This window comes from Staurois parvus, unplaced genomic scaffold, assembly GCF_062004578.1.
Source record: "Staurois parvus isolate SC_StPar_1 unplaced genomic scaffold, SC_StPar_1.0 ptg000299l, whole genome shotgun sequence".
Lineage (NCBI taxonomy): Eukaryota > Metazoa > Chordata > Amphibia > Anura > Ranidae > Staurois > Staurois parvus.
In genome coordinates this window covers 13,812,516-13,839,094 of record NW_028318095.1, presented here as the reverse complement: position 1 = coordinate 13,839,094, position 26,579 = coordinate 13,812,516, and the positions used below count along the sequence as shown (strand labels likewise).

Genomic DNA, 26,579 nt, shown 5'->3' with positions numbered 1-26,579 from the left:
AACGACACATAGACTGTGTGTCATATGGTATTGCTGATTTGGTGCAAGGAACATGCTCTGATATAAAAAAAGATGTATTCCCCTCCCCATTATAATATAAACTTTTACTGTTTTCACCAAAAAAATTGGAAGTATAACAATTGTACTATCATGAAATAAAGTATATTTCAGGACACAACTTTTAAATTTTTTTTTAGGGGTGAATGTCTGGATTTGATTGCAGTCTGTATCCTTGCTATGCAGGTTGTGTTTGAGCCATTTCTGCATTGCTTTTTTTGCATTACGTTTTTTGCACCTGTGTTTTTGTTGCATTTTTGATTGCGTTTTGCATTTATTTTTCTTGTTGCTAGGCAGATTTAAAACGCAAAACGCATCAAAAATGCATACAAAATGCAATACATGCTTTTCTGTAGCGTTTCCATTTAAGTCTATAGAACCAAAAATGCAACTTTTTGCGTTCAAAAAAGTCCCTGGCCGTTTTCAAGAAACGCACCGGGTGAAAACTTGCAGATGTGAACATGTCCCATAGGAAATCATGTTAAATGGACTGTACTGTGTTTCTGCAAAATGCAAAACAATGCAGAAAACGCTTAGGTGTAAACCTAGGGTAACTGTCCTGGTTACAAATTCATCCTATGTAACTATCTGGGTTACCATTTTTACTGTGAATGAAATCGAAAATCAAAAATGTTGAGTTGTCTCTAGAGTAGAGGAATATTCTCCCAATGGGGAAACTTATTCTTGGGACAACTGTTAAAGAAAGAGATTTCTCTACTCTATCCAAAATGAAAAAAAAAAGCATTTAATAAAACAGTTGAGTGCTGTCCATGATAATTTTTTTTATTTGCACTAACAATTGCATTTTAGGAAGCCCAATGCTGTCCCTCAGGCATTCATCCAATCCCAGACATAAATTAATCAGCAGGAAATGCCATTCTGATTACAAACAAGTGAACAAAACCACACAACAATAAATGCTGCAAACTGTGCAGCCTCATCAATCCATTAAAAGTGGTTCGCACACAACAAGAACCTTCAGCATTACAAGTAAGTCAGGTAAAGAGGATAGCTACAGAATTGGAAGGGGTGGAGGAATCACAAAGGTGAGAATGGTTGTGATTTAAAAACATGAAATCCACATTCAGTCCATCTTTTGTGTCATTCAGAATTCATATTCATAATTCAATGATTTTCCTTTCCTGGGTATTTTTAAAGTTCCCTTTAAGAATCAAAACTTTCATGTTTTCCTTAGAATGGTCTGGTTGTGAGAAAAGATGTCCCACAGGTGTGCAATACTTCTCTTCATTATGTTCTTTTAATGTGTGTCTATGAAAACTCATTCTTTCCTGTAGTTTCTGTCCTTTCTTGTCAATGTAATATCCATGCCTGCACTTTATTGCACTGAATTTGGTACACTACATTACTGGAGGTGCAGGTGTATTATCCTGTAATATTGAAGGCTCCTATTGTGTGAGTGAGACACTTTTCAATGGATTGATGTGGCTCCATAATTTTCAGAATTTATTTTGCATGGTTTTGTTGCTTTGTTTCCCTGTAATCAGAATAATATTTCCTGATAATTAGTTTATGTCTGAGGTTGGGTGGATGTGTATGGGCCAGCATTGGGGTTGGTGGAATATCAGCACCATCAGTATTACAAGATCCTACAACTGCACCTCCAGTAAGGTGGTAATCAATGCAACAAGTATTAACGTGGATGTTACATCAGCACACAAATGATAATTATGTTTGATGCAAAAGAAAATAGATTGAATGTGGACTTTCATGGTTTTTCTTACAGTTTTGCTAATCTTGTCTTGTATATCAGTACTGCTTGGACATTAAAAGCAGGTAAACATCAGAAGCATGTCCTGAAAATGTAATCATTAGTGCAAATAAAAAAGTGTCATGGACAATAATCAACTGTCTAGTTTCAAGTGCTGTACTTAGGTATACTTTAATCTGCACTGTACCAATCTGCTACCTAAAATAATGTTTAAGAATTTTTTTTTGTATTTAACATGACTCTAGGCCAGCTTTTCTGGAGGAATCCTTGAAATAATTTTCAGACCCTGGGGAATGCATGCAAATAATAAATAAAGTTACATCTCATGGTCAGATAAGTAAGTTGTAGAAAGTTTTACATAAAAGAAAGAAGAATGCACCATACTTTGAGTATTTGACACCCGGGGCAGATAATTATTTAACACCCACCTGCTGTATATTACCATTTTTTTTCATTAACAATTTTAAAATGAAATAAATACCAGTAACTGAAAAGAAATGTGTGTAGCGTCTTTTACCATACTGGTTCATGAAAAATGGTGGTCAGTGGAAGATTGCCACATTGCATAGGTGCTCAATGTAGGTGGGAGATGCATTTTCCCCTGCTCAATGAAAGCCCTAGCAACCTCACAAGGGACTCTAAGTTTCCAGGTTCCACAGAACCTTGATTGAGAAAGACTACTTTAGACTCAACAGAGATCAGCTTGGCACAAAACGTACACTGAGTTAGTTGCTTGACTGTTTTAGAACCAAAAGCCTTCCACACACTAACTATCCTGTGTAGATTGTAGACACGTCTTACTTTTTACGGAATGGACCTAATTTACTAAATTGCAATGTGATATGTAATGAAGAGAACTTAAGTGAAATTGGGCCTGGGGTACAACATCAACCAATCAGTCATGTGAAGAGAAGTCTTTATTTTTTCAGATTCTTCCACTTAATGAAAGCATGAAATGAACTTTGTTTAAGTTTTGGATAGAGTAGGGAAGCATTAGAATCCCCTTCAAGTTGAAGAGCTTCCTTTACTTTCTATCTGGAAAAAGGTTGTCATCAGGACAAGAAGTGAAGGCAAAAAATGGCAACACAGACCGAATTAAAGGCTTTTTAAGTTATATAGGGAAATGCTAGAACTTTTATCAGGTTTTCATTGTTGCTTATTTCCCTGTTGCAGATTTTTCCACACTTCCTATCTCATAAAACATTGTCCCCAGAACAGAAAGTCAAGAAAAATCTATCTAATAAAGCCCTGCACAGCAATAAAACCTGACAAGAGTTCTATCTATTCTCCATTCTACCCAAAAGTAAAAAAAAACAAAAAAGTTTTGGATTTAGATACACTTTAAAGCATCAGGCCTTGTTTCTGTTTACTTAACCACATTCAGACTCAGTAAATCAATCCTAACACATCTTGATCCATTAGAGAATATTATCATTAGGTGAAAGGAAGATTAATCACCTATGGGCTGCCTTATCCTTCACAACCAGCAAAAATTCATTTCGGTTTGACTTAGATGATGTGCAATTGGTAGCTAAGGAATACTGGGCTCCCTTCACGAAGTGTTATCTACCTCTTTAAGAAATGCAGTAAAATGCCACTTAGTGTTTTTCAAAAATGTTTTTGGCATTCACTAAAAACTTTTCTAAAATACTGTATGTTATATATGTTCAAAATATGCAGTATTTATCCAATTAAACCATGTGGTATTTTATCTCATGCAATATCCAGTGGGGTGAATACAGTGGAGAAGAATTAGAACCCCAGTCAGTATTTATTGCTAATAAAGAGGTAAAATTGTTTAAACAGTAGCAATATACCAACTCGCTAAGTCAGTGCGGCCCCTGCAGCAGAAATATTAATACAAAGGAAAAAGGTGACTAGAATACCAGTCAAAGGGAAGCTGCTTTCACAGGCCACACGTGGTGTATCACAAACAACAAAGTTAAATTAGGTAAATACAAAATGTCTTTAGAAATGTCAAATATTGAATAAAAATAGTATAAAAAAATCACACATATATATATATATATATATATACAGTAAATACCCTTCTTCCACCAATAAAAAAGACAATATTGTCTTTTTTTTATTGGTGGAAGAAGGGTATTTATATATGTGTGATTTATTTTATACTATTTTCCCTTCAATATTTGTCATTTATAAAAATATTTTGTATTTACTTAAAGTATAACTAAAGGAAAAACTTTTTTTTTTGTTTCGGATAAGGTGGAGAGGTATTAGGACACCTAATAGGTTTTTATTGCTGTCTGCACCCTCATTAGGGAGATTCATCCTCTCTATTTGTCCTATTTACTGTTATCATTGAAAGTGAAATGAAAAGAAAATCCTTTATTGTGGGCTGTCCCCAGAAAGGTAATAGAGGGGAAATCTTCCAATGGGTACACTAGTTCTGATGACATGGGAGACCCCAAGCAATTCCCTTAATTTGCAGGGATTTCCTCTCACGTCCTGTTTTAGAAATGGTACAGGAAGTGAAGGTAACTCTCCCCAATGGGAGACAGATGACAAAAAAACTTACAGGGGTTATAACGCTCCATTAATCTATCTAAAATGAAAAAAAGTCTTTAGTTACATTTTTCTAACCTTTTCAACACAGAGGGACCCAGTCTCATGGAACCCCTCATAAAAATGACTATATCTGCAACTCATGATACATTAGTGTGATGGTCAGTGAGAAGAATGCTCCTTACACTTGTGGTCACTGGGAAGAATTACCCCCTTATAGATAGCTAAAAAGATCAATGATGTCAGTGGGAAGATATCTCTAAAAATAATTGTGAAAGTAAAGTGTCCCCACTACACGACATAAGTTCTAACAAGGGGTTAGACCATTGTGATGCGCATGGACATTGTATAAATTTTGGAGTGATTGGGAGGTTTTTTGCAGCAAGTGATGTATATGCTTGTATATACACAAACAGTCTCTAAAAATCTGGTGAAATGACAAGAAAGAATAAGTATATTTTATCACATCTAATGGAGTGGATTTACTAAAGGCACATAGACTGAGCACTTCTTGGAATATCTAATTACTGGCTGTGCTGGCTGATCATCTCCATCCTTCCCTTCACCTTCATCCATAGCCTTTTATTTAAAAACCTTGGAGAGGAGCAGAGTGGAATTTTATGGGGTGTCACTTGAGTGACAACTCTGAGTTTGCAGGGGCTGCTGACATCACAACCAAGATCCAGCAGCAGTTTCAGGGCTTTTGGATGTCTACACAAGGGAGTCTATTACTGGTAAAATGCCAAAAATACATTGAATATGCATAGGATTGTTGTTGAAATTAATGGTCTTGTGACAGGGTCTTTTTAAAGGAAAATATAATTATTTCAATGTAATGCTATTTTTATTTTACATTTATAGGTATACACGCTGATGTTGTATATTGTATATTTTAATAGTAAGTATGAAAGCTTTGCTTTAACAAATAAACATTTACAACATTGCAATACAGGATGCATCAAATACATTTAGTTTGTATTGCAGTCTGGGCTAACAAGAAAGCCCAGCACTAATACATTCTTATTGGCAGCCTGCCAGCCAAGGGTATGTGTGGATGTAGATCGACAAAAACCTCTTGAGGCAGGTCAAATTCAGGTCAGAAGTAGGTCAACAGCAGGTCAAAGGCGATTGTCCTTGAATCCTGAATGATTCAGGCCATGAGTCAGGCCATCCTGTTTTTAAAGAGAGAATATCCTTTCTCTAAGTAAGCAGGTTATTTAAACATATCTCTTCTGCTGTCTAAAGGTGAACATACAGTATATACAGTACACTATATTGCCAAAAGTATTGTGACACCTGCCTTTACACGCACATGAACTTTAATGGCATCCTAGTCTTAGTCCGTAGGGTTCAATATTGAGTTGGCCCACCCTTTGCAGGTATAACAGCTTCACCTCTTTAGGGAAGGCTGTCCACAAGGCTTAGGAGTGTGTCCATGGGAATGTTTGACCATTCTTCCAGAAGCGCATTTGTGAGGTCAAGCACTGATGTCGGATGAGAACTCCTGGCTCGCAGTCTCCTCTCTAATTCATCCCAAAAGTGTTCTATCAGGTTGAGGTCAGGACTCTGTGTAGGCCAGTCAAGTTCCTCCACCCCAAACTGGCTCATCCATCTCTTTATGGACCTTGCTTTGTGCACTGGTGCCAGTCATGTTGTAACAGGAAGGGGCCATGCCTAATCTGTTCCCAGAAAGTTGGGAGCATGAAATTGTCCAAAATGTCTTGGTATGCTGACACCTTAAGAGTTCCCTTCACTGGAACTAAGGGGCCAAGACCAACCCCTGAAAAACAACCCCACACCATAATCCCTTCTCCACCAAACTTACACTTGGCACAATGCAGTCAGGCAAGTACCGTTCTACTGGAAACTGCCAAACCCAGACACGTCCATCAGATTGCCAAACAGAGAAGCATAATTGGTCATTCCAGAGAACACGTCTCCACTGCTCTAGAGTCCAGTGGTAGCGTGCTTTACTACACTGCATCTGATGCTTTGCATTGCACTTGGTGATGTAAGGCTTGGATGCAACTGCTCGGCCATGGAAACCCATTCCTTGAAGCTCTCTATGCACTGTTGTGCTAATCTGAAGGCCACACAAAGATTGGAGGTCTTTAGCAATTGACTCTGCAGACAGTTGGGGACTTTTGTGCACCGTGCGCTTCAGCATGCACTGACCCCACTCTGTCATTTTAGGAGGACGAGTTGCTGTTGTTCCCAGATGCTTCCACTTTCTCATAATGCCACTAACAGTTGACCGTTGAATATTTAGTAGCAAGGAAATTTCACAGATGGACTTATTGCATAGGTGGCAACCTATCGCGGTACCACGCTTGAATTCAATGAGCTCCTGAGAGTAAGCCATTCTTTCACAAATGTCTGCAGAAGAGGTCTGCATGCCTAGGTGATAGATTTTATACACCTGTGGCTATGGAGGTGATTGGAACATCTGAATCCAATGATTTGGAGGGGTGCAACAATGCTTTTGTCAATATATATATATATATATATATATATATATATATATTTATATATGTTACTGTACTTTATTTTTATAACTTGCAGACAGCAAATGGCACAGTAAAAATGCTTTTAAAGAGACTATGGGGTTGATTTACTAAAGGCAAATTGGCTGTTTACTGTGCACTTTGCAAAGGAGTTTGCCCCAGATCTTAATGAATGTGGAGAAGTTTCATTTTGCAGGTAACACCTGATCATGTACAAGCAAAGAAAAATAAAATTTTTGCATGCACATGATTGGATGATGGAAGTTAGCAGAGCCTCACCTCACTCACTGGTGCTCTGGGGCACCGTCCACTACAAAGTGCAACTTTCCTTGCATCATCAACAGCCTATTTGCTTTTAGTAAATCAACCCCTATGTCATTAAAGAAAAAAACACTGCTGTTATAAGTTGTTAACCCCAACAGTCTTTAAGAGCCTGCTAATATGGCCGAATTCCTGGTCGTATTGATAGGCAAAGCATGGACACTTCCAGATACTGTCAGAGCCTGTCCATACCTCTTGCCACACATTCCTGTTGGCCCATCATTATGATGTGCTGCCTCACTGGCCAACAGACAAGCTTCCCTACAGGCAGGAAGTTTTGACTAAAACAAAAAAGGAAGTTGATTGGTTTCTATGCAGAGCGGCTCCAGATTTTTTACTCTCTAGTTTTAGTAAATCAACCCCAAAGTCTCCTTAAAAGAACTTAGCATGTGCCTTTGCTGAATGCAATTATGAAATATTCATACAGCTATATTATATTTACCCAATTAAGAAGGAATAAAAACAGATTTCATTTATTTTAGTACTGTGAATAAAACTATACATTTTTTTTAGCTTTGTTGCATCCATAATACAGTATGCATGATCATTCTGTAGCAGATGAAAACTACAAAGAAATATTAGAAGTGGATACAGAATTTATTTAGTGTAGTGAATATGCATGTCATTGTAGTTACACATGCACACTTTGTAAGCTGCATAGTAAACTGTTTTTACTGATCAGCTTGTCTGCATATACTACCCGTTAAAATTTTTAAAAATAACTAGATTTACAAAATTAAGACAGTAACTACACTTTTGCATGTTATTTTCCAGAATGCATAGTCAGGTTTGTAATGGATTGCCAATTGACAAATGTACCCGATACATCCACAATGCCACACATGCTTAATGGAAGTGAGTACTGTAAAAAGAGTCTCTATTTCTACACTGGCTTACAAATATATAGCATGAAAATAGTTGTATATACATTTTATTGTATTTAACCATCTCTGCATTCTAGCCAGTCCATGAGGAGAAATCAAATCCAAACAAATTCAATGCTTATCATGATGATGGACTGTAAATTATCAGCATTTTCCCCTCTTTGACTAAGGTAGATGACACAAATTATGGATACATTTAACACTCAGGAGATGTGGAACTTGGTAAATACAGTTTAATAGGAACATTTAAGAAACATGATTATTCTCTGAATGGTTCTTTTGTGTAAGAGTCATAACGATAAAACAAATATTTCTGCTTTACATGTTTCCTGGCATATCCATTCAAAAGCTAGTCTTCTATATCTATTGGATACTATAGTGGCAAGATCTGTTCCATATACTCATGACAGTTAATATTTCAGGATTATAAAGAACTATTGTGGATGCCACAGGCCACTGTTGTAATTCTCAATGAGAATCAATTGTTAAGGAGCTCTTTTTAATTATTACTTGTTTTTTTTACAAAATAAAGTTACAAAACTCAAGAAATGTGCATATTCAGGACTATGGACAGCAGCACTTCACACAAATTCATTGCTAAAATGGCCTGGTGTATGTGCAAAAGAATTGTGCTGGGCAAATACAGTATGTGATAAATAGGACTTTCATTGGATTATAAACAGGATGAAGAGTAGGGTAAGCACCATTTTCCATTGAAGACCGGTGTTGCTGAATGTTGGCAAATGTTACCCAGTAAATACTGCAGATGATTGTGCTTTACAATAAGGACAAATCACTTCTTGGTGATCATTTTACCAATTGTTCTGAGTCCAATGTGGCAAAAAGATAAAAATGTAAATGAAAAAAGGGAACAAAATGTACTTACAGGAGTGCAGCTTATAGCTTACGTTTTCTTTCAAACTAAATATGGGAGGCTGGTACGTTTTGCCTAAATTCACCCCCTATGCAAGCACCCCCTCCTAGACAGCAGTAATCAGTTCAACTTGTGTGATTAAACAAGCACAATCAGCGCTCCACAGTCAATAATCCAGAGTTCACAAAGCAGGTGGATGGATGGCTGGAAAGGTGGATGAGAGAAACACACTCTGTCCGGCAGCTCCTAGCCGTAGATCTGGGTAATCCCTCAGGAGCATACAAAGGAAACAAAGCAGGGCGCCAGATTAGTGTATGGCTAAAAACAAAACTTTAATGCCATTTCTCACTTACATCTGAAAGACCTGTAGACTGCTCCAGGTGTCAGAGTGGTGGTGTGATATGCAGCTCACTGCAATCTGGATGGACTGATAGGGCTGCAGGGCACAAGCAGGACCCCGGTATGTCAGTGGCATCTCTCCTCCTACTCACGGCACTAACAAGAAGGCAGACAGGAGAGCGTGACAGCTGGTAGAGCGTGGGGGGTGGACCACAACGCGTTTCCAAGGTCCTGCCTACTTTTTCAAGCTGTCCCATCTGGGGAAAAGATCGGATTTAAGAGCTGTCAGAGTGGTCGGCTAGAGCCAGTCATTACCCCCACAGCCTGTCACGTTCTCCTGTCTGCCTTCCTTTTAGTGCTGTGAGTGAGAGGAGAGATGCCACTGATTTACCTGGTTCCTGCTTGTGCCCTGCAGCCCTATCAGTCCATCCAGATTATGATGAGCTGTATATCCCACCACCACTCTGACACCTGGAGCAGTCTACAGGTCTTTCAGATGTAAGTGAGAAATGGCATTAAAGTGTTGCTTTTAACCATACACTAATCTGGCACTCTGCTGTGCTTCCTTTGTTCCCCCCTCCTAGACATCTGGAGTGTAGAAGAGCCTGGTATCCATAAGGATCAGGCACTGGTGTTTTGAGAAAAAGACTGAGATTATACGCCCTTTGGTGATGCCCTCTACTTGCCTACAGGTGGGCCCCATTGCCTTTGGTCCTGCTCATATGGGGGACAGCCCAGATTATATAGGGTCTCTTTTGACACCTTTACGCAAGTTATGCAACATGCATATCCTGACTCATGCTACATCTATGGACCCCCGAAATCCTGACTTCTAATATTTCCTGTTTTGGGGTTATTGACCAATCCAATAAGGTCTGTTGCTTTTCTAACAATTCCTGTAGCAGAATCGATATCAGGCCCCTATGGCAAATGTAATGTTCTGTTTTACCTGTCTTATTTTCCGTATTGCTCATGTCCTTTTTGGTTCCTTCTCTGTACCATATTGAAAAAAAGCTTATAAAGAATACAAAAAGAACCCTGTTGAAGCACCACCACCAGATCAGTTTGACTGGTATCAGTGTGGCAGGGGGATGTGCATTCACTTCTCCCTTTCATCAGGTATCTCATGCCACATGCTTGGTGTATTGGGGTGGAGGGATACATCTGGGGAGGAGTTCAGTTTTTTTTAACTTTTAAATAAGTTTGTTAAAAAATTAAACTTCTGTATATTGACCCTGTATAATAAACACAGATTAAGCACTATAGAGAGTGAGTAATGCACATTTAGTTAAAAAGCATCTACTATTTTGTTGTTATTAACATTCGCTGACAACTCAATTTAAATGAGGTACACTTTGTGGAGAATATCTGGCAAATTCAGGCTGTTAAAAGTGATTCACTGATGTAATGTAAATGCACCCCTTAGAGACATTTTAGGTATTTCCTACCCTTAGGAGGCAATTTATAATAGAGCATTATCCACTTTCTGTCATACTTTGATGGCATTTGCACAATGTGGATTTCGGAAGAGTATTACTCCACTGACTTCCAAAACCAGCAGGGTGCTAAGCTGTGCTTTATAAAGGTCCAGGATCTTTTTTTAAAGCAGTGAACTGGTCATGGTATGACCATACCACAGCTTTATTAATTAACACATTAGTTCTACAATAACTGGCATCCAGAAATGAGAAGTTTATTAAACTGATACTTTTCCTTCTGAAAACGGAGGTTATATCTGCAGGGCAATGGTAGCTGAAACCTGCATTTTTTCTCTGCAATCAAATATTCTTTGTCACACTTCAGAATACACTGTCTGTAACTGGGAAGTCCAGCTATGGCTAACACCCTTATTAGGGATGGTTTTTATGCATTTGAGTGTTTCACCAGTGCCCCCTCAAAATAGGTAATATAATTTTGGGTGGTCTTTAAATTGACCATAGACATTAAGTCCTGGTTCACACCATATTGTAAAGCGCTGAGCAAACTGTTGGCGCTATATAAATCCTGTATAATAATAATAATAATAGGGCTTTGAAATCGCACTACTTCAGATGGCAGTGATCATCCAAATAATTCAATCGAACCACCGTAACAAAGGTCTTTCCCAAGAACAGTAAAGGTGCCCAAAGATTTAACAGACATTAAAGTTGGCAGGACAACCACAAAGACATAAATATTAGCTGGCAGTTCCTTAAAGTGACTTGATAATTTAAAAGAAGGATTGTGCTACTATTAGGTGTAAAGTTATGGCACCTGGAGGTGCCTGCACATACCTGAAGCAGCTTTCATTCCTATCTGCTACAACCAAATGTCGGCTTTTTTGAACAGGCAAACCTCTAACACTTCCACTTAATGCTGGATCTTGCATGTTCACTTCCTTTCCCCACATTCACATTGATGGGCTGCTTTCTTGGCCAGTAGCAATGTTGAGGGAAGGACACCAGGCAAGATCCCACCTTACCAGATGTTTACTTTAGACTGTTAAACAAACATTTCCCCAACAAAGAGTATATGGTTAATTATTGGTTCCTGGTACCATCTTAATTTTGATTCTTGACCACTTATTATAGAAATGGCACCATCAAGCCTGTTTTTGTTCGTTTGAATTGCCTTTAAGAGATTGGCTGGTCTAAAACTGACATTTCATGTTGGGTAGATAATAGCAGGGCAAATCACCCACCAACTCTTATAATAAGCCATGGGTACTTTAAAGGCATGATTTATGTGTTTGAGTTCCTAGTACAGCCCAAAGGCTGCAAAAAGTTGCTACAACTTTTGACAATTACAGAGAAAAGAAGAAGATTTCAAAGTGAAATTGCAATACCACAGCTGGAAGGTGCTGGGGGAGATTCAACTCACAAGGATCAACCAATAACTGAAATGTTAATTAAAGCGGTATTAAACCCAAAACCAAAAATGTAATATAATGCAATTTACCAATCCTTAGATGTAGTGGCTGCATTAGTGTTCTTTTTAGGCTCCACCCCCCATTTGCAACTTGTGATCTGGCCAGTAACACCTCCTGTATTAGAGTGCCCTCACTCTGGATGAAGGAGCACTGGGGCATCTTTGGACAGCGGCATTGTCAGTCTGGGGGGAAGGGGATTGTTAGATGTACTAGCCAGTGGCGTCACTATGGGGGTTTGTACCACTCCTGGGTGACACCCGCTAGAGGGGTGACACCCATCGGCAGGGGCACTGCTAACACCGCACCAGTGACTGATGGCATCACTCTGTCCCTGACTGGCTCCCTGTCTCACACAGAAGAGCGGACTGACCTAAGCTGCCTTCCCCCTCCTTGGCTGTTTACATGTACACAGGTGGAAGAAACACCGCTGTGCATGACTCGTGCTGATCTGAGGTCTGTACAAAATTTTATATATTGTAGATGGACAGAGTGACTGGGAAGGAGGGCAAGTAAATAAAAGATGGAGATGAGGAGTGATTGTGTGTGTGTGTGTGTGGGGGGGGGCATGTGTTGGGGGGCACTTTTGGAGGGGAGTGGACTTATGCTAGAAGTGGGGATTGGATTTGAAACAAGAGCGCAAGCCCACTGCCATCCCAAAGTGCCCCCTCAGCACATATCCAACACCCCCACCTCCCTTTTAGCAAGAGAGGTGTCTGTACTGAGGGAGGGGGTATCTACTGAGGAAGGGGGCTTTGTACTGAAGGAGGGGGGTCTATACTAAGGGAGGGGGTCTATACTGACGGAGGAGGGGTCTGTACTAAGGTAGGGGGGACTGTACTAAGGGAGGGGGATCTAAAATTAATGGAGAGGGGTGTCTGTAATGAGGGAGGGGGGACTGTACTGAGGGAGGGGGGACTGTACTGAGGGAGGGGGGTCTTAATTAGTGGAGACGGGTGTCTATACTGAGGGGGTCTATACTTGGAAAGGGTCTATACTAGTGGAGAGGGGGAATTTTGTTAAAAAACAACAGAGATACTGGCAAGATCACCAGATGAAAGAATTGGTAAGCTACATTATAATAAAAGTTTGCTTTTGGGTTTAATACCGCTATAATTTAAGGAAGACCAATCCATTAAACATAGGATTAATTTACTAAAACTAATTTTTAATTTCAGATTTGCAAACTGAATGGTCACTGAGCTTATTAAAAGTATCCAATCATGTAAGCAAACACAGCTTCAACTTATTTGTTAACTTTAATGAACATGCACTTTGCAAAGCAAATTTTTTTTTTCTTTAGTAACTTACATAATCTGTGTTTATTGTAGTTTAAAGTGAACATTTCCTGCGAGGAAAATGTAGGCTGCCATTGCTAAATACTTCACCTATAATAGTCATGCTGATCTAATGGCTTGACTAAGGTCTATGTCAATACAGTCAACACCTATGTGGATCAAGAGATATGATTTTATTCTGGTGTAATTTGCTGCAGCTTGCTGGCGTAACTTTTAGTATAATTGGTGCTGAAACTTATGAAGCCATGGATGCCAGACAACTAACACTATTAGAAGGATGTCGACAATGGCTACCTACATATTTCCTCAGTACAGGTTCTAATTCAATAAGCATTGACTCGGACTCAGTGTACTAAGTATTGTCACCATCTGGCTGGTTTTGTGTGCAGATTGAAGTTTTTTCACTGTTCAGAAGGGAACTTGAAATGACTTTGAATGACCTCCAAAATTACTTTTATTGGGCCTTTCAAAAGCAGCAATTGTGGTATTATGACAGACCCTGTAAAAAGGCACTATATGCCACTGTACATGAGGAAAAAAAAAGCAAGGTTGTTCTGAGCAAACTAAAGAATGTCATCTTCTATAATAATACATGAAAATAAAACATGGAGTACTGAAACATTTATATATATATTTATATATAATCTATTTCCTATTCTCTAGTATACCATGTGCTTTTATATAGTCTCTAAAAAACACAAGAGAGGTAAGTCCTATCTGTGCTGTCCTCAACTGGCTGCTTATAGTACTACCAAAACTCCCATTCTTACATCTTTTTTTTTTCTGGAAAGTTCTGGAGAGGCATAGATGAAGTAAAAACACTAGAAGACAAAGATTTTTTTTCTTTTCTGGTTCTAAACTGTAAAAGTACAAGAATATAGAGTATTGATTATATGGACAATTCAATCCTGGGCCTCAGGAAGTACACTTTGTTATTGAGCTCACATAATCATACACACAATCTCACTACAACAAATCTTTTCACATATCTAGTATTCTGCTGAATTGTGATTTGACTAACATTAGCTGCTTATTTTTTTGGAAGTTTATGTACTTGGTGACTAAATATTAAAGTGTACCTTGGGATATGAGCACATGCCTGTTCTTCATTCCTGTCCTGTCTTATTTCATAGAAATGCAGCAGAGCAGAGAAGGAGATTACAAGTGGAATTGTTCTCCATGCAAAAATGTGTCAAGGTTACAATCAGGAAAACATAAGAAAAGTTAGCAAAATGTCTTTTTTTCTGGTATTTTTTTATTTTTCTGGTTTTTCTTATGTTTTCTGAAATTCTTCCATTGCAGGTTGTGTGCACAGTTGACATGTTTTACATAGAGAATAATACTTCTATATGATGTCCTACTTCACACTCTGTCTCTTTTTCCATCTATTTATTACAAAAATATGATGGAGGAGAGAGGGTTTTTAATTGGCTTTGTGTACAAGGTCTTATGCATACAGTATACAGTATATTTTGGCCATTTTGTAGACTGGTCTGCTGTCTATGAATGCATTAAGAGCCAGAAATATATTATATCTAAAGGTGGCCACACAAATATCAGTATGATCATTCAATTAATAATTTGATGTGACTAAACTGATCAAACCGAAAGAAAATTGTAAACCAAAGACCATCCTATTGGATCTATTTTGACCCCGATGGATTATCGTTGATTGCGTTTGATCAATTGAACAAATATGCTCACATGGTTTGGAGAACTGATCGTAATTCAGAACAATTAAATGATAATTTTTTACTAGATCATTTACATTTATAGTAGAAGATTGTATTTTCGATCAATATTTGCAGTTGATCACAAAAATGTGGAAAAGTACTATTTTTTGCATTGTTCAATATTTTAGTAGATAAGAGAACACTTGTTTGCCATTGCTCATATCTAAATTGATCACAAATCACTATGTGTATAGCCACCTTAAGTTGTCAGACACTTTTGGCCTTGTGTATTATTAGTGTCTAAGATGAAAGTGTTTATAACGCTGATAGCAACGAGATACTTATTTTTGCTTGCTAACATGTAGTAAATGAATGGCAGCTGAGATTGGATTACTTGCTAATGGCAGTAGATACATTCATGCTTTTGTTTTATAACAAAGAACTACACCAAAGTTCAGTAACACAAAGCAACCAATCAGTGTCCATCTTTAATTATTCTAACAGCTCTGAAATGATGGATTGCAAAATCAGGTTGGTCACAATGGTTTACTATACTTTGTGCATTTCCAGGTTCACTGCCTGACAATTATTTTAAAACATGTCTTGAGGATCTTTGTGTCCTACACTTTACAAACATGAATTTAGACCAGAGTTAAACACAATTTTTAGTTAATTTGCACTTAGAAGACTAATAAAAATGGGTTTCTTATGGTGTTACCTACACATAAGAGTGTGAAAAAGATCAACTGCACAGAGGCACAATGTTGCAATTTGTTCAGGTAATTAGGGCTTCACTCTAATGTGGAGTCTGCTCTGTAAGAAGCCCATTGTTCCACTAAATGAGAATATGTCCTTTGGCTATTTTGGGGGACTAAATTGGAGAAAATTATTTTTTCCTGGTTATGAAGGGGAATGTGACCTCTTCCCTTTTCCCGGGATACAGTGCTCAGGTCTGAGTGTTCAATCACCAGGCCTGAACAGTGTCACATGGAAGAGGGAAGGAGATCATTAGAGGAGATACTGACCAACACAAACTTAGAATTCCCAGCTCTGACAGAAGAACAGAGTGCCGGGCAATACAGGGAAGGTATTACTTGGTAGTGTGGAACTATTCTTAGAAGAACATTTTTTTGCTCTGTTATCAGCAAAGAGTCTCATTAATAATCAATCATGGGTCTTCCAAAATTAAGCTGAGACATTTCTCACTGCAATATAGTAATTAAAAACTGTCTTTGTACTTTAGACTTTATAATAAACAGTGTATTATCGATTGATATAACTGAAAACTATGTGATTTAGTAGTGTATCATCATATCAATACCTTCCAAGATTTCACAAAACTTGATCTCTACCAAAGAGTAACGTTGGAAGGTATGAACAAAATGGCTGTCTCTAATGTAAATTACAGGTACACTTTAATCTCTAAATCCAATGTTCACTTAAAATATTTTGCTATTTTCCTATCTTTAAAATCAGTATGTTTTATAATAATAGTTACAATATTTCAAAAACAGGCCTGCAGCCATTTAAACTATTACCATTTAGTTTTGCTACACCAGATGAATGCTAGACTTGGCCAAAATTGCTACAAAGTTCATGAACCAATGGAAGAGGTTGTCACACAACGCCGCACACCCATGCCGCAACACTCATAAGATGTGAGAAGTCTTGCTGTGGGGCCCAGGATTCTACTTGTCAGTAACTTGAAGACATATCTATGTAAAGTGTTCAAAACTTCAGTCTAGAAGTGTCAGGATCTCTTTCTCTTTTTCTCTTAAGAAGAGTTCCAAAGTCTAGAGAGGGAGAATCCAATATGAGGAGTAAGAATATCTTCTGGTAAAGAAATACTGAGGCACAAAACAGTTGCTTCTACTACTTTCATACATGAAATCCTTTTTCTTGTATATGCATCATCTGTAATCGTAAAGTCTGTATACTGCTCACTATTCTTCTCTGGTGTCCAATGAGTGTTATTCCGACTCTTCTGATGTCACTGTTTGAAAAAACAAAACATTGAAAATGACTTAACACATCAAAACAGGTGCATGCTGTAGATAAAGAATTTATTAGGGTTGTTCAAACCTGGGTGCATTGTCATGCATTTTGTAATGCAGAAAAAGGTATGGCCAAGTGAAATTAACCACTTACCAACAGATGGATATACATATACGGTATGTCCTCGGGAAGTGATGGTGATATCAGGGTCATGGCTGCAGCCATGATCCTATTATCATTCTTTAGTGCCAGCGATGCAGTTTTTTGTAAAATGATCCAAGTGGCTAAACAGCAGCCCAATCGCTACAAACAGTAGAAGGGAGGCCCCACTCCCACTGCCACATGCCCCCGTTTCTTGACTCTTCGGTCCCACGGGTGTGGGCAGTAGCACTGGCTGACCATAGAGATGAAGAAGGTACATCTGGTCCCTGATCATCTCTATGGTGTATGAAACCAAAAGCCAACAGGATTTCATCACTTCCAGGTGTTTGTTTTCGACTGTTTACATTACTGGCTAGTAAAGCAACCGATTAAACCGATCTTAGTTTCAACGATTGCTTTCGAGGGCAGAGGACAGATCTGGGATCTAATAGACCCCAGTTCTCTCACTAAAGGCTGCTTGTCACTGCAACATCCTTTGTGATAGCAATAAAGTTGGTAAAAAAATAAAGAGATAGTGTCCAAAAATATGTAAATAAAAAACCCATAAATTAAAGGGTCTCAGTCTCCTCATATTCACATGCAAATGCACACATGCATGTTGTTTTGGCATATATATGTAAATGGTGATCACACTCCATATGGGAGGTATTGTTGTGAACATCAGAGTGAATGCAATAATTCTAGTGCCAGACCTACAGTTTAACTCTAAACTGATAACCTGTAAAGGCTTTCAAAGGGTCACCTATGGATAATTTAATGAACCAAAGTTTGTTGCCATTTCAAAGGTGTGTAAGATTTATAAGCATGACATGTTAAGTATCTATTTACCGGGCACAACATCATATTTTATATTTTAAAAAAAATTGAGTATTATATTGTTTTTGTGTGCACTAATAATCATTAAAATTTATTTTTTCCTAAAAATTAGCATTTTAAACTGCCTGTGCAAATACTGTGTGACTTACAAAATTGCAACACCAACATTTTATTCTCCAGAGCCTCTGCTTAAAAATTATGATGTGGGTTCTAAGTAATTTTCTAGCCAAAAAATGTATACTTGTATGTGAGAAATTTCAGAATGGGCCTGGGCAGCAAGTAGTTACTATATTTTATGTTGCCTTACAGGGTGCTGTAAAAAGGTCCTGTATGTGGTATGCTTGCAAACATTATTTTCAATCTAGGTCAGGGTACAGCTAGTAGTAGTTGGTCACATGCAACTGAATGTCTGTTCTGTAATGTTGAAAATTTGGACCAGTCATCTAAGTAGATTTTTTCAAAGAGGAACTTAAGCTTTTAGTGGGGAACTCATGGATTCCTTAAGAGGACCTGATGTGGAAGGGGATTGGTTAATTGCTTGATTTTTCTTGCTTATATTTGCTGATTGCTAGATCTTCTGACCTTACAGGTACTAGGAGTCATTGTCCACTGACCTGCCCAGCTGTTATATTTTACCCAGAGATAAGCTTCCCATTGAGCAGCTCTGGTGGGCTGCAGAAGTACATGAGGCAGAAACTGTTGTATAGCAGCTCACCCGTGGATCTACCTGGCCATCCATGTTATAATTTGTTATATTTTTTTCTTTACAGTCTTTCAGTGGGTGATAGTCATCCAGCATAAAGCTTGGACCTTGGTGGTAAGATATTATCTTTTTGTTTATAGTTGATGTTGCATTTTGAATTGATTTTAGGTTACCCCCCCCCCCCCCAATAAATACTGTTGCCTTCAATCAATTTTAATTAATTTCTTTGTGTTTTATTATATACAATTGCATATTTGTTTATTACCATTTCTGTGTGCCATCCCACGACACATTACATATTACCAGGGTAACAGGGTAAAGGAGACTGAGTTCCCCGTGTAGCTCTAAATGTTGTGGTATATTTCCAACATATATTTGAACTGAAAAGGCCTCTTGGTTAAGTGGTGAAATGTCTTTAACATTACAGAACAAGTCCAGGTAAATGTGAATAATCACGGCCAATTATGTCTATATGCTACAATTTGGGAAAATGCAAGTCAATGCATCCAATCATATTAGTTGTCAAAAAATGAAACAATGCATAAATCCAAGAACACACATAAATAATGAACTATGACTATTGGGCATCTCCTCATTTTAAATATCAACCATACACACAAAAATTATAATAAAAAAGACAAACCAATGTGCTTTACATCCCTCTTGAGATTCTCAAAAAGTCTAAAGTCACATGTTATTCATGATGCCGTGTGTATTAAGGTGTAGGGATTTCCTAATTTGTTAGCATTGCATGTGACATCATAGAGTAGAATTATAAACTATACTGGCAAAAACAAATTAAATCAGGCATGGAAAGCATGAAAGCTATGTAATGAATAAATAACATTGCTAGTTAATGTAATGCAACCATTTTTTTTCCAGAAAAAATTCTCTTATTACATAACGACTTACTCAATGCTCATTCTGCAAACTAGGTCCAGTGTTGTGAACCCGGCTGCCATGAAGTTACTGGCATACTGACCCATCTTGATCGACTCTAGCCACTCAGTGACTGTGACATAAAAGTGATATTCTGGTACTTCCCCTGGTGATTCTGGCAAACTAGAAGAAAAAAAACACATTAAAAGTGTATCTAGCCCAGATGGTTCCATACAAACATCAGTTCTAACTGGGACAACTTGTGGTACTACTCCATCAACAGAAACAGTGTAGATCCTGCTACATGGTCTTTCCAATGATTGGCTGAAAAGATTCTTCTATACATGTGTATGCAGGGGCGGACTGATAACTCATGGGGCCCCCGGGAAATAGGGGATCATGGGGCCCCTGTGTCCTTGCCCAAACTCAAAAAAGCCTATGAAAAAGGTACCAGGGGCATCTCATGGGGCCCCCTACTGATCCCGGGCCCTCGGGCAGTTTTTAAATGGTCAGTCCACCCCTGCCCATAGGATAACACTGTTTAGCTTCAAAGAGCTTAAAAACACCCAGTGTGCATGGAGCCTTAGTTATACTTTAATCTGGGGGGAGGGAGTATTATATGGACTAGCAGATGTAAATACACTAACAAACTGAAGCTGAACTTCAGCTAATACTTTATAAGCAGTTACAGCAGTTCTTTTTATTTTTATTTTTGGGATAAAGGTTTTACATAGAAGTAGATCATGGTAAGCACCCTGGTGAGTAGTAAAAGGATTGTCTCAACCCTCTAACTGCTACATCTGTAGAAAACAACAGACTTACTGGCTGGATCACAAGGTGAAAAAAATGAAAGCCTAAAAAGAAAACTAAGCCACCACATCACATAAAAAATATTTGCTTTTGGGTTTAATACCACTTTAAAGTTCACCTTTCGCAACATGTTACATGTTACATCCACATTCAGGATGTAAGAAGTAACATGTTGCGATCAGATCGGCCCTCACTCCCCCCCCCATGATCCCCGCTTTGAGTCCTCATGCACACTGGATGTTGTTACAGCGGCTGTTTTTGGCTTTTCACTGTTTTTTTCTACAGCCAGTAACCCCCCAGCATGTTATCCTATGTCTCCATGCACACATAGACTGTAATCAATGTTTTTTGGCTGGAAAAAAAACCCAAGACTAGTGGGTTTCTAGAGGAGTTTTTTAGCTGTAAAAATGTTCTAACAATTTTTTTTTTGGTAAAAAAACGCAAAGGCGGAAAATTGTGGGAAAACGCGGCTAAATGCGGGAAAGCGTTGCTAAACGCTAATGTAAAACCGCTAAAAAAAAAGCTGAACGTGACTTTACACAGCTAACATTACCAGTGTTATCAAAACACCTAGTGTGCATGGAGCTTGACAGCTAGTGGGGAATCTTGTCCCCCATCACTAGCTGTCAAATTTTTAAAAAAGTGGCGTTGCGGGGCTCTGTCCACACTGCTGTGTCAATCATTCACAGTCATCTGTGAATGAGAGACTACAAGTCCCGACAGCCTTAGCGACTGTCAGCTTGTAGTCCTCAATGAACTGCCACGGCTCTGTGGTAGTTCATTGAGTCTTCCTGTTAGAATATCTGCCTGCTTGTACATCCCATACGGGCAAGCAGATATACTGACAGATCTGCAGGAGACCTGCATGGCACCAGCAATGTGCTGATGGTTTACAGGTTCCTGCAGACAAAAATAATAAATGCACATTTTTATTTACCTGCAAATAAATGAGCATTTTAATTTTTTTTTCTAAAAGATGAACTTATCCATTAACACACCCTGGTATCTGAGGCATTGGGGTTGATTTAACTTCAGCTTTGCAAAAATGGCAAAGTTCCACTGGCTTTCATCATCCAATCATGCGCAAGCAAATGTTAATTTTTTTAAATTTCCTATGCATGCTATTGGATATTATCTGTAAAGTGAATTTACACCACCTTCACTAAACCAAAGTAAAATTGCCTTGCAAAGTGAACAGCCTCTTGGTCTTTAGTAAAACAATGCTTTTGTATTTTCATTTTTCATTTGAACCTGTCCTAGTCCCAGAACTACAAACAGAAATTGAAAAAAGCCACATTACTGCCAAATCTTTCCTTTCTTCAATAAGCTTTATTCTATAGGTAACAGTGTATTGGAACATAATCCATTTGTGGGACAGTGCTCCTCCTGTGCATTTCACCCTAGGGGGGCATTAATCCTAGAGAAGGACCTCTTTGTGTTGAAGCAGTGGTCCCTCTGCAGAGGTCTGACATGCCTCCTTATGAATCAGAGCTATAGCTCTGCAATCAGCAAATTGCATGTTCCCTTCTGATTGGAGAGCTCTGCCTCTGCAGAGGGATCGCTGCGTCCATACAGAGAGCTTCTTTTCAGCATGCTGAAGGGGACAGGCTTTTCTACTGTCTGTGGCTGTTTTCTAAAGGAAAAAAATCTGTAACATTTTGTTTTCATGCACCTGGAATGTATTTAGTTCATTTAAACAGAGAATTCTATTGGGATTTAGGTACAGGTGCACTGTAAGCCCAAAGCAAACCCTCCCAGTCACATCCATATTTTTAACATACTGTATATAACAATATTTGAATGCAACAACAAATGAAAGTGCCTGTCGGAACGATGTAGGAGCGCTGACGTCACCTAGGTCACCTTTTAGGTGTCATCAGTGCTCTTACATCGTTCCGACAGGCAGAGTCTTGCTCTCCATTGCTTCATTCTGACCGCTGTTTCATGCGTTTTTAACACTAGCATCATGTGAGTTCATATGCTTTAATAAATATATGCTTTTTAACTACTTCCCGTCCAGCCCATGTATATAAATGGCTGGACAGGAGCAGGTTGCCGTTTATAAACAGCACCCACCATTTTAGCCTGTGCGCACTCCCTGGGAGTGCACAGCACCGTGATCCGGTGCCGGCTGTGTCTGGAGGAACACCAATCGCTGTACGGGTCCCAATCATGTGAACGCTGATTGGCCAATCAGTGATTACATGAATAGTAGTAAGCAAGCTGTCACTTCTGACATCATTGCTTATTACATGTGAAATCTGTGAATGATCACAGAGGCCACATGGTACAAGGCTATTCACAACAGCCTTGTACCATGTGGCAAGCTGTGGCCAATCACAGCTCTCACAGTATTTCTCAATGGCTGCAAGAGTGCAGTCAGAGAGAAAGAGACATTTTATTTATTTCAGGTACTTATATAGCACCGTCAATTTACACAGCGCTTTACATATATATTGTATATTCACATCAGTCCCTGACCCTCAAGGGGTGTACAATCTAAGGTCCCTAGCTTACATTCATACATACACATACTATGGACAATTTAGACAGGAGCCAATTCACCTACCAGCATGTCTTTGGAGTGTGGGAGGAAACCCACACAGGCACAGGGAGAACATGCAAACTCCAGGCAAGAGGTGCCATGGCTGGGATTCGAACCAACAACCCTAGTACTGCCAGGCGGAAGTGCTAACAATTTAGCCACTGTGCTGCCAATGGTGACTGCTTTATGGATGTAAAAGTAATCAGTGTAAAAAAACAAAAAAAAAACTTCATCACCCTCCACAAGTAGTACAGTGTCACTATGGTGACACTCTACTGCTAGGGTGACAGTATGTTAAAAAAACCCATAAATAATAATATAAACAAATAAGATGAAAACGTAAAAAATTTTTTTGAAAAATTATAATTTTCGTTATAAATTAATTTGGGTTATTTTTTTTAATAAAAAAAATGAATACATTTTGACCAAGACTTATGAAGAAAAAATACTTATTTGCAAAATGTTATAAGAAAAACACTTTCTTTCAACATTTTGGGACTTTTTCATTTATATAGCAAAAAAAAATAATAATCCCAGTGGTGAATAAATACCACCAAAATAAAGTTTTATCTGTCTCAAACAAATGATAAAAAAATGTATATGGGTACAGTGTTGCATGACCGCGCAATTGTCATTCAAAGTGTGACAGCGCTGAAAGCTGAAAATTGGCCTAGACAGGAAGGGGGTAAAAGTGTCCGGACTTGAAGTGGTTAAAGAAGCCTACTGCACTGTGGTCTACTTTGTTGTTGTTGAGCTTTATCCATAGAGTTGGCTGCACTGAAATCGGGTGCCATTTGGGAAGGTCCAGTGGTGATTGATAAGGGGAAGAGTGCACAGAGGAGCACGTCATGTGTTACCCCCACTAATAGGGGAGATGCCTTGTTTGACCTATGTCCACATACAGGTCCATGCGAGACGGCGAGAGTCCACCTGGAAGTCTATGTTCACTGTGGTGATTCACATGTATTGAAGATTTACAGCACTGGGATTTTGGGTGCAATCACCAGCAGAAAGATATGTCAATTATTTGGATTTTTTTGAAGAATTGCATTTATTTTTATGTTTTATCATCTTTTGAGACTATCAGTCACGTTTTTGTTCACGTATATATATGTATTGATTTATGCTAGCAGCGCAGCACTTTCATTTATTTTAGTCTGTTTTTCATGTTTACACACATAACAAGTGTTTGCAGCAGCTCATCTATTATTATTCTCATTATTTGGCAGCACACAATTTTCTTTTGCCTTTACTATATGAAGGCACTCTTCATTTCTTCAATGTCACCTGTAAAAATAAAGTGTAGCTATAGGCAAAAAAATATAGGCCTCTACACAGCAATTTTTTCTTGAGCTACTTTGCAGCATAGGCTTATTATCTGTCTGGTGACTTGACAAAGCGCAACTGCGCGAAACATGTCGTCTTGGTAACCCCACATATGCTCCCAGCTGAAGCCAACGCCGGACACTGCCTTCGTTTGCCATGGTGACACCACCCAGGACGCTGGTACGCTGACACCACGTGATTTGAAGTCGACAGGAGCATTCTTTGATCTCAGCTCCCCTCAGAGCGGACGGGCCGTCCATTGGAATCACACTGTCCACTTCAGGCTGGTTAATTTTATTATACTTGCTACTTTATCTCACCCAATAAAGATGCACCTCCACTAAGGTGCTTGTCTGAGAGCATTTTCCACAGCGCCTTTTTTTCCAGTTCTCTTTATCATGCATATGATTAACAAGGCAGCAGTGGTGAGCTCATGATTAACTGTTCACATGTTTCCACCTGGAGTGGCCTCTCTGCGCTCATTTGTATGAGTTTTCCTTTATTATCTGTTTATCCTGTCAGTAGGTCTGTTATTTCTGTATCAGGGTGACAACGCTGTTTGTTCCTCAGTAACATCGCACAGCAGCGTTGTCACCCTGTGCTAGTCCTAGATGGACTTGTACTTTTAAATGTAAGTGACAAACAAATTAAAGCTGAATTTCAGTCAACACTTTTTAAGCAATTACTGCAACAGTTATTTTTATGTTGGAGAAAAGGTTTAAACCATATAAAGAAAGGAGGCCACTGTACACACTCTTGGCAATGTTACATGGTTTGTCCCAATTCCTGTAAGTGACAATTTTCCAGCACAGCTTGGTCTGCATGCAAGTGTGGAAAAAAATTAAAACCTAGACATGTGAAATTTAACCACTTCCTGTCTGGCCCATATATATGAACGGCCAGACGGTGGCAGTGCAGGGGCGGGTCCATTTTAGCCTGTGCGCACTCCCTGGGAGCGAGCACACCACGATCCGGTGCCCCCTGTATGGGACCTCTGTGTGAGGTCCCAATCATGTGATCACAGATTGTCACATGAATAGGAGTAAGCAAGATGTCACTTCTGACATCATTGCTTACTATGTGTGAAATCTGTGAATGATCACAGAGATCACATGGTACAAGGCTATTCACAACAGCCTTGTACCATGTGACAAGCTGTGACCAATCACAGCTCATGCAGTATTTCTCAATGGCTGCAAGAATGCAGCCAGAGAAAAGGAGAAATGATTGATTTTACAGCCTTTATGGGTGTAAAAGCAATCAGTGTAAAAAAAAAAATCTTCATCACCCCCCACAAGTAGTAGTTACAATGGTGACACTGTACTGCTAGGGTGACAGTATGTTAAAAAAAATAAGTAATAATATAAAAAATTAAATAAAAATGTAAAAAAACATTTTTGAAAAATTATAATTTTTGGTTATAAACTAATTTGTGTTATTTTTATTATAAAAAGATAACAGAATAAATTTTGGCCAAGATTTATGAAGAAAGATTTATTTATTTGGAAAATGTTATAAGAAAAACACTTTTTCTCAAAATTTTTGGACTTTTTAATTTATATAGCAAAAAAAAGAAAAATTACAGTGGTGAATAAATAGTTTTATCTGTCTCAAAAAAATGCTAAAAAATTCATATGGGTACAGTGTTGCATAACCGCGCAATTGTCATTCAAAGTGTGACAGCACTGAAAGCTGAAAATTGGCCTGGACAGGAAGGGGGTAAAAGTGTCTTGAAGTAGTTAAGGGGAGGTTTACTGAATATGATCATTAGAGATACTAACCTCATACACTTACCAGGATAGTATCCACTTTAACTGCTTCTGTGCCACCCTATAGCAGAAATACTGCTACAACAGCATGGGGGTACAAAATCATGTATACATACATGATTTTGCAGTTCCAGGTAGGGGGCGTGCACGAGCTGTGTGCGAGCCCTACCCGTGCAGCCATTTGCGACTTTGGCTATCAATCACTGGGTCCCGGAAAGTGATTCCCCACTGGCACCTGGCGATCTCAAAGGATTTCCGATGGGGGAGAGACCTGTATGTAAACAATACAGATCTCTCCCCTGTCAGCTCCTGCACACTGCTTTTTATTTTTTTTTTTTTTTATTTAAATTTTTATTTATTTTCCATATATTGCACATTTCATTCTTGTTCTCATACAAACAAATTTGCATACCTTTAATAACATTTCTATCAATCTTTATTCCCAATTACCACCCCCCGAACTA

At 38.6% G+C, this 26,579-nt stretch overlaps 1 protein-coding gene across 2 annotated transcripts in view; it reads right to left on the bottom strand.

Moving 5' to 3' along the window:
- Positions 1 to 13,873: 13,873 nt before the first annotated feature.
- Positions 13,874 to 26,579, bottom strand: part of EPHA6 (EPH receptor A6) — a 1,004,780-nt gene continuing 992,074 nt past the window's right edge. For both annotated transcript variants that reach the window (XM_089682939.1, XM_089682940.1), the window contains 2 exons: positions 19,699 to 19,848; positions 13,874 to 17,103 (listed from right to left, as the gene is read on the bottom strand). In XM_089682939.1, the coding sequence (XP_089539065.1) occupies positions 16,989 to 17,103; positions 19,699 to 19,848 (265 nt within the window). In that variant the 3' untranslated portion in view covers positions 13,874 to 16,988. The remainder of the gene's footprint in view (positions 17,104 to 19,698; positions 19,849 to 26,579) is intronic.